A 9,644-nucleotide genomic window follows, 5' to 3' on the forward strand; every position below is an offset into this window, starting at 1 on the left:
GTCAGTGATGGTTTGGAGTGCCATGTCATCTGCTGGTGTTGGTCCACTGTGTTTTCTGAGGTCCAAGGTCAACGCAGCTGTCTACCAGGAGGTTTTAGAGCACTTCATGCTTCCTGCTGCTGACCAACTTTATGGAGATGCAGATTTCATTTTCCAACAGGACTTGGCACCTGCACACAGTGCCAAAGCTACCAGTACCTGTTTTAAGGACCATGGTATCCCTGTTCTTAGTTGGCCAGCAAACTCGCCTGACCTTAACCCCATAGAAAATCTATGGGGTATTGTGAAGAGGAAGATGCGATACGCCAGACCCAACAATTCAGAAGAGCTGAAGGCCACTATCAGAGCAGCCTGGGCTCTCATAACACCTGAGCAGTGCCACAGACTGATGGACTCCATGCCACGCCGCATTGCTGCAGTAATCCAGGCAAAAGGAGCCCCAACTAAGTATTGAGTGCTGTACATGCTCATACTTTTCATCTTCATACTTTTCAGTTGGCCAACATTTCTAAAAATCCTTTTTTTGTATTGGTCTTAAGTAATATTCTAATTTTCTGAGATACTGAATTTGGGGTTTTCATTAGTTGTCAGTTATAATCGTCAACATTAAAAGAAATAAACATTTGAAATATATCAGTCTGTGTGTAATGAATGAATATAATATACAAGTTTCACTTTTTGAATGGAATTACTGAAATAAATCAACTTTTTCATGATATTCTAATTTTATGACCAGCACCAGTATATGAAACCTTGCTATATTTATGTAATTTTATTAAAAATACCCCAGTTACTTTGTCTAATAAAATGCTGAGACAAAAAGATTCACTTTTAAATTCACTAGTGATAAATTACTTTAAATATATGTTATTCTGTGTCTGCATCACATGATTTTTTTCTGGGTGGTTATACTGATTAGTCAGTAAAATGGTCTGTGTACAGTTTAAAAAACTTTAAAAAATTTTTAATTTTAATTACTGCAGCTATAAAAATGTCTATTATAGCCAGAGTTTTGTTAGGTTTTTAATTACTATGTTAAATCTTATTTGTCAATGACTGTATATTGTGTCTCGTCTCCATATTATAATTTGAATTCCTGTTTATATTTTTCTTCTCATGTTTTACAGGCAGTAGAGAAAGCTCCTTCAGTGATGAGTTGTCATCTGCTGTCGAAAGGTTTTTAAGTTTTTAATTTTAACTGTAGTTCAAAATGTCTTACAGAAACATTTATACTAGGACAATAATAAGTCAACATGAATAATATGATAAATACTGGTGTTTTATTGGTTTTTACTGTATTATAGATTTATTGCACCATTGCTATGCTATGAAAATACTAAATTCATCTTTTTATAAGGTAAGAAGTATTTAAACTTTACCTCATTTTAGAGGCCGTATGTACGCTACATTGGGCCCAAACTGGAGGGTTCCAATTCGTAACTCTCCCAGAGGAAGAAGCTATGTTTACAGGTACACATTCTTATTATTGCACAATTCACAATTATTTAAATGCTGACAGTGGCTTTTTAAGTTAAATTTATTCTTTGAAAGAAGTTGTAAACAATATTTATTCAATATGTAAATTATTAAGGTTGTGAGTTATATGGTGGAAATATGCAACAACAGTGTCATCAGCCAGTAAACATGTGTCTTGATTTTCCCATTTTACTGTATACAGTATTTAAAAATATTAGTAACAGTATTGTATAATGAACAGTTTGATGCTCAACCTATTTGTTTGGGCTCTCTGAGAGAGGGGTGAGAATCAACTTGTCCCTGCAACAGTGACTCCTACTGCTGGTTGATGACATAACTAGTTGAGAAATATGGATAGCATAGCATGACCTCCATCAATTTTAAACATTTGCCATGGGTAACTGGAAATAATTGAACTGTGAGGAAAAAGTTAAAATGGAACTCATTCATGGTGTGAGTGAACATGTGAAGCTGGACCCATGGCAACCCGGGGAAGCTGAAACTGATAAATAAAGGAATTAATGTTTCCACATTCCTTTTAGCTGAAAGTCCTTGACTAAATGTTTTTTACCTCTCACAGAAACACCAAGAAATTGTCTATATTGTGTTACCGATCAAACCACAAAAACTAATGTTTTTGCTTGGGATGTAATGATACACTCTACCCACGATGCTATTCACGATTCTGATTTTTTTTTTAAACAAAATTAAATTGAAGACAAATTATGACAAAGTTTCCTTTTATTATTTTTCTTTAAAAAAAAATTATTTTTGAGGTAGGTACCAACTATGCAAAACAACGCTGCACATTTCCCTTTTTGTGTAAATAAAAACCTGAAATAAAATAAATCCCACACTAAATAAATAAATGAAATAAAGAAAGTATCCTCACATAAATAAATTTGGCTGGAAAATTCCAAACCTGGCAAGCCTGGAGTCACGTCAACCAGGCGAGGTGAATAGCGCCAGTGCCCTCTGCAGTTTAAGTTGAATATTGATTCGTTATACATGTAAACTGATTTGAATTGTTACACATGTGAATCGAACTGTCTTGTGGTGCATCATTACATCCCTAGTATTTACATTTTAACATTTTTGAACCAGCAAAGAGCTGCTACAAACACCTTCTTTGCAGAGGAGGTACTGAAAATTTGAACATACAAAAAAAAGCTCCAATTATTTTGATTTTCAGATACATTTTATTTGCAACACAAATCAAAGAATAAGCTTAATGAAACTCACCCAAAAATGTACCCTTAACCTTAAAAAAGTTTAACTTTTTAAAGCATTGATTGTAAAGCAATGCTGTTTCAGTGGACTGTATCTATGTTTTGTTGGAATTAGCTCTGCTTTAAAACACCTTTTGTACATTTGAAGTATTAACATTTTTGAGTTGTGTTGTTCTTTTTTGACACAGTGCTTCAGGAACAGTGTCCAGCTATGATTTTAGCTTACTGAGCAGTATTACCATTGAAGGACCTCTACGAAGGAAGACTTTAATGAAAGAGGGCAAAAAACCAACAGTGAGTGAACTGTCACATTTCTTATAATAATATAAGCTAAAACACATACATAGGGCATCACAGGGTTGGGTGTCACATTTCTCCCTTTCTGCCTGCCTTGATGTTAACCAATCATATGTACCATGGTGTAAAAAGAGAATTGCTCCCTTTCTTCTGCCTCTGTTATTGCATGTTTGTCACACTGAGTGATTTCAAAGAAATATACACAGTACATCATATTTAACCATTTTATTTACTTGGGAACAATGTTATTCAGCACTCATATAACACTTGTAAAGAATTTAAAGCAGCAATTAAACAAATTTTTTGTTTGCTTTTTTTTAGATCAAGATTCCCAATTTACTTTCAGGACAGATGAATATATTCTCTAGAAATCCTCTTGGACAGAATAAAATTATTCTGTCATTTCAGCCCCATACCATCACTTTACAATACCATGTTTGACTTTTGTTTAAGACTTTTATTGCTTTTTACTTCCATTAATATTTATCACAGAAAACAAGTACATGTTACTGTACCAGAGATGTTCACAACTCACAAATATGAGTCTGAGTCAAGTCACAAGTCTTTAGGCTAGGGTCCGAGTCAAGTCACGAGTCTTTAGGCTACAGGCTGAGTCAAGTCACAGGTCTTTAGGCTAGAGTCAAAGTCAAGTCACGAGTCTTTAGGCTAGAGGCTGAGTCAAGTCACGAGTCTTTAGGCTAGAGTCCAAGTCAAGTCACAATTCTTTAGGCTAGAGTACAAGTCAAGTCACAATTTTTAAAATCAGAAAAAAATTAAATCAGAAGGTATGATTGGTTCAGAAAGCGGTCTTTTTAAGTGAGATTTCAATCCAAAGGTAACAAAAATGTTCAAATGAAGTGAACTTCAAACTGTGTAGGGAGTAGGGAGCGAGGGCCAGAGTGTTATTAGAGAGCAGAATATTTAACACATGCTGACTCTATAGGGGCTCTTATTGTTTACGAGTCATTTTTTGCGAGTCATTAGTCGAGTCTGAGTCATTTGAAACGAGTTGAGTCTGAAGTCGCTGTGTGTGCGACTTACATGTCAAGTCCCCATCTCTGTTACTGTACTGTAATATTATTATAAAATGTATAGTACAGTACAATGTAGGCTTACAGATATAATATTACAGTAGATTAATATTACATAAATATGTATTAATGTGATTTGTTTGCAGTATGTCAAAAAACTTCCAAAAAACATCCCATTGAATTTATTTAACTGATATCAAATAACTTCTTGTCCCTTCTACAACAGAGCATTACAAAATAAAGCATTTGGGTGAACCACAAGAAATCAACTTAATGTTTATCATCCCAGTTTGAAGTGCAAGTTGCTCAACATTTAGTGCTGTCCATGCTTTATTTATTTATTTTTTATTCTTTTTGTTCGTCCCAGCTTTCATCATGGAAGCGGTACTGGATCGTTCTGTCTGGCTCAACTCTTATATACTTTGGCTCTAAAGCTTTAAGAGCAAATGAAAGAAGACATGTGAGTGCTCATACAGAATTAGTCTTGTTTGATTTCAGTTGATATGCTGCTGTTTTGTTTTATTTATTGACTTTAGGTTTTTAGCTTAGTAATTACCACAAATAAAAGTAGAAATAAATACACCATTATCAACATCAGTTTATGTTTTGCAATTTATGTTTTTTGCTGAACCTGTTGGGATTTAATACTGTACATTGTCAGTTAATGAATTCCTATTTATTTATAAGACTGACGTTAAGAAAGAATGTATAGAAACAAAGATTTTAATAACTTTTCTTGATCTTTGTCCTCTAGTACAAATCCCGGCCTTGCAAGAAGATCTTGTTAACCGGCTGGATAGTGGTGCTGCCTGATGACCCTGAGCATCCCAACATTTTTCAGCTTAATGACCCTGATAAAGGTAATTTTTGCCTTACACCTGTTGTCTTACAGACATACACCGATCACCTTCTTGTTTCTACACTCACTGTCCATTTTATCAGCTCCACTTACCATATAGAAGCACTTTGTAGTTCTACAATTACTGACTGTAGTCCATCTGTTTCTCTACATACTTTTTTAGCCTGCTTTCACCCTGTTCTTCAATGGTCAGGACCCCCACAGGACCACTACAGAGTAGGTATTATTTAGGTGGTGGATCATTCTCAGCACTGCAGTGACACTGACATGGTGGTGGTATGAGTGGATCAGACACAGCAATGCTGATGGAGTTTTTAAACACCTCACTGTCACTGCTGGACTGAGAATAGTCCACCAACCAAAAATATCCAGCCAACAGCGCCCCGTGGGCAGTGTCCTGTGACCAATTATGAAGGTCCTGAAGATGACCAACTCAAACAGCAGCAATAGATGAGCGATCTTCTCTGACTTTACATCTACAAGGTGGACCAACTAGGTAGGAGTGTCTAATAGAGTGGACAGTGAGTGGACACAGTATTTAAAAACTCCAGCAGCGCTGCTGTGTCTGATCCGCTCATGCCAGCACAACACACACTAACACAACACCACCATGTCATTGTCACTGCATTGCTGATAATCATCCACCACCTAAATAATACCTGCTCTGTGGAGGTCCTGACCATTGAAGAACAGGGTGAAAGCAGGCTAAAAAGGTTTGTAGAGAAGTAGATGGACTACAGTCAGTAATTGTAGAACTACAAAGTACTTCTGTATGGTAAGTGGAGCTGATAAAATGGACAGTGAGTGTAGAAACAGTGAGGTGGTTTTAATGTTATGGCTGATCGGTGTATATATGTGGTCTTAAGAGTAAAGTATTGACACTGCTGGTTGTCAGAAACCGTTTTGAAAAATGCTGTGATTTTAGGTAATGTTTACAAGTTCCAGACTGGATCACGCTTCTCTGCCATCATCTGGCACAAACATCTAGCTGAAGCCTGCAGGTCTACAAGGCCACAGGTACATTTAGAAGTGTACTTATTATGAAAATAAAAAGCCATATAATAACCATATAATAACAATTAATAATTAACCATCATTAATCATTGCAATTGCATTGTAAACTGGTCTTTTGGGTTTTTTTTAATTAATGCATATTTGCTATTGCATTCCAAGCATTTCTAAGAACTATATATTTTTGTGTAAAAATATACACTTTAACCAACAAATTATGTAATGCTGTCTGTTGCAGATACCAGCCAACTTAATGTCTTTTGAATAGCTGCTACAATCAGTAAGGCTGAGGGGGCAGTACCAAGGAATTTCACAAAGAAATGAACAATAAGTAAAATGAAATCGTTTTAGTGTTACATTTTACTTTTTCTGGTGTCTACACACAGCCCTGTTGATCAGGGTGCAGTATTTAAGTTAATTAATTATTGGGCTCTGTGCAATTTGAAGGAGTTGTGTAGAAGATGCTGAGGAACAATGAGCTATAAGGAAAACATAATGAAACTAAAATTTTATATTCTGAGAGGAATACACATGTGCAAAGGTCAACACAGAAGAATTGCAACTTGAGTAAAATTACAGACAGATGTGTTGCAACATCATAAAAAACATAAATGTCCAATTTGTTTATGTAACTACTTGAATTCAGTACCAGTTTCATCATGATTAAGCTCCACAGGGACATCTGAAGAAACTGGAACTAAAAAAAGAAAAAAAAATAGCCATCAAATTGCTGGATTAATCTTACCCAGATTTGGAAAACAATACAAGTGATTTTTTTAATATTATCTTTAACATATTGTGGTGTCGACGAAAACAGGGACAAGACCACAATATGAAGAGCCAGTGCTCTACTCATTTAATACTAAACATTCAAAGTGCTGTGTTTAAGATGTATATAGTTTAGTGTACAAATGAATACTGTCTTATTTAACTGTTTTTATGTGATCAAGTGCCAAAATTACAATGTTTGCATTATTATGAATCACATTTTGTTGTTATGGATTTAAAAAGTAACAGGAAAGGACTGTGTAGTGTATTACTGTGTAGAGGTATTACAGCAAGGAAAAAGTTGGAGATGGAGATGGAATTTGGAATTCTGTAAGAGAAATAATATAAAAGAAGTAATATATGACTGTGTGTGTATGTGTGTGTGTTTTAGGAATGCAAAATTTGCCAGCTACCTTAAACCAGTAATGAATCTTCATTAGTTGATCGTCCCATGAGAAAATAAAACACATCGCACACATACTTTATTGATTAAAAGTTTCATAAAGCACGTGTGTCAGTAGTATAGAACAGTAAGATAAGGTGATGTGTAAGGCCATACTAAATTCATGAGAAAATGTGCTTAATTTCACAGACAAGATTTTTAAAGAAAAGTGCCACATTTCATCGCAATCATGAATTTAATGGTAGAATAAATGTGAGCTACAATACACAGCACAGCCAACCTTAACGGTTGAATGTAAACCTAAAACATACAGCGAAGGTGCAAGGCTCTGTCTCAAATTTGAAAATACTTATTCATGTTTTCACACACACCCCTTTGCATCCACAGAATTGGTTAAGAGTTTTCCAAACTCTTAGTTCCGAGTTGTGTTTTTAGCTGCTTTAGACTAACCGATTGCTAACTGAGTTGCCGTAGGATTGCTAGGACCACCTCATAGTCCATATTAACCAGTAAACGTGAGGCACTTGAATGTTCTGCAAATGAAAACCACTAAACACACACCTTAAATGTTGAATTTCACAGCAAATTGCATATTACACAAGAATTTTCATGGCTGTGAATTAGGTATGGCCTTAGCGATGTGTTATAGTTCTGCCAATCAATATTTAAATAATATCAACGCATTATGTTGTTGCATGTTGGACCATTGTCAGCACTGACAATACCACTAACATTGTAATGGTAGTGTGTGCTGTACTGATGTATTAGGTAAAGCAGTGTGTTTAACACCTTGCCATCAATACTGGGAGAAGAACAGTGCCCCAACCAATATTACTAAGCCAACAACATCCTGTAATCAGAAACTGTCCACTGACAAAAGACAAATTAATTAACACACACAACCCCTGGCTTATGATAACTCATCAAAAATACTGCAGTGAGTAAAGGATAGGAAGGTGAATGTCTTTGAGCAAGTCAGAGCCTTGACATAAATCTGATCTGTGGTAGACTGGAAGCGAACATTGCATTGCTGCTAAAGACAAAAAACTAAAAACTAGGGCTGTCAAAAGATTAAAATGTTTAATCGCGATTAATCTCAGAATGTCATATAGTTAATCGCGATTAATCGCATTAAATAAAATCTGTGTAAATGTTATAGAAAACAAGGTTTTTTAAGTGAAAAGTGGACGTTTCTACACGAAGTGAGTGTGTTTTGACCCTTTTGGGGCTTCCATAGTTCATGGACTAGCGTGCTTGACTCCGGTATTCAGTGCCGTAACAGATTAAGTTAATAAAGTGTTTTGCTCCCGACAACTTGTGAATATACCGTGTATTTATTTCTTTATTATGCAAGTGCATCCCTACGACGCTCAGTTATATTATTTTAACAAACCGCAAATAAACAACAGTGGCAAGTCCGACATTAAAACGTTAGTTCTACCAGTCAAGTCTCAACATGAACTAGAATTTGCGTTAACGGCACTATTGTTTTTAATCGCGTTAAATTGAGATTGCGTTAATGCGTTATTATCGCGTTAACTTCGACAGCCCTACTAAAAACAAAAACCTAAAACTAAAAACAAAATGATGCAAGGAAGCATGGGCAAATATTTTCCAATTAAAGTGTGCACAGCTGGTTGATACCGATTCTAATAGACTGATGGAAAGGTATCTCTAAGAAGTACTGAATCAGTTTTTCAACCCCCTATATACACCGACAAGGCATAACATTTTGACCACTGACAGGTGAAGTGAATAACACTGATTATCTCTTCATCACGGCACCTGTTAGAGGGTGGGATATATTAGGCAGCAAGTGAACTTTTTATCCTCAGAGTTGAGGATAAAAGATAAAAGAAGGTGTCAGAATACACAGTGCATTGCAGTTTGTTGCAAATGTGGCTACATAGCTGCATATCAGTCAGGGTGCCCATGCTGACCCCTGTCCACCACTGAAAGCGCCAACAATGGGCATCACGTGGATGGCCGGGTGCGTGTGCGTCACTTACCTGGGGAACACATGGCACCAGGATGCACTATGGGAAGAAGGCAAGCCGGCGAAGGCAGTGTGATGCTTTGGGCAATGTTCTGCTGGGAAACCTTGGGTCCTGCCATCCATGTGGATGTTACTTTGACACGTACCACCTACCTAAACATTGCTGCAGACCATGTACACCCTTTCACGAAAACGGTATTCCCTGATGGCTGTGGCATCTTTCAGCAGGATAATGCGCCCTGCCACAAAGCAAAAACGGTTCAGGAATGGTTTGAGGAGCACAACAATGAGTTTGAGGTGTTGACTTGGCCTCCAAATTCCCCAGATCTCAATCCAATCAAGCATCTGTGGGATGTGCTGGACAAACAAGTCCCATCCATGGAGGCCCCACCTCTCAACTTACAGGAGTTAAAGGATCTGCTGCTAACATCTTGGTGCCAGATACTACAGCACAGCTTCAGGAGAATAGTGGAGTCCATGACTTGATGGGTCAGGGCTGTTTTGGCAGCAAAAGGGGGACCAACACAATATTAGGAAGGTGGTCATAATGTTATGCCTGATCTGTATGAGTGTG

At 36.6% G+C, this 9,644-nt stretch overlaps 1 protein-coding gene across 1 annotated transcript in view; it reads left to right on the plus strand.

Annotated features, from left to right (window-relative positions):
* ralgps1 (Ral GEF with PH domain and SH3 binding motif 1) overlaps positions 1-7,019 on the plus strand; it is a 189,650-nt gene extending 182,631 nt beyond the window's left edge. Inside the window, exons 13-19 of the mRNA XM_062999211.1 lie at positions 1,128-1,176; positions 1,390-1,470; positions 2,894-2,999; positions 4,401-4,493; positions 4,788-4,893; positions 5,818-5,909; positions 6,142-7,019. Coding sequence (XP_062855281.1) covers positions 1,128-1,176; positions 1,390-1,470; positions 2,894-2,999; positions 4,401-4,493; positions 4,788-4,893; positions 5,818-5,909; positions 6,142-6,171 — 557 coding nt within the window. The 3' untranslated portion in view covers positions 6,172-7,019. The remainder of the gene's footprint in view (positions 1-1,127; positions 1,177-1,389; positions 1,471-2,893; positions 3,000-4,400; positions 4,494-4,787; positions 4,894-5,817; positions 5,910-6,141) is intronic.
* Positions 7,020-9,644: the final 2,625 nt, after the last annotated feature.

Source organism: Trichomycterus rosablanca, chromosome 7 (assembly GCF_030014385.1).
Source record: "Trichomycterus rosablanca isolate fTriRos1 chromosome 7, fTriRos1.hap1, whole genome shotgun sequence".
Classification (NCBI taxonomy): Eukaryota; Metazoa; Chordata; class Actinopteri; order Siluriformes; family Trichomycteridae; genus Trichomycterus; species Trichomycterus rosablanca.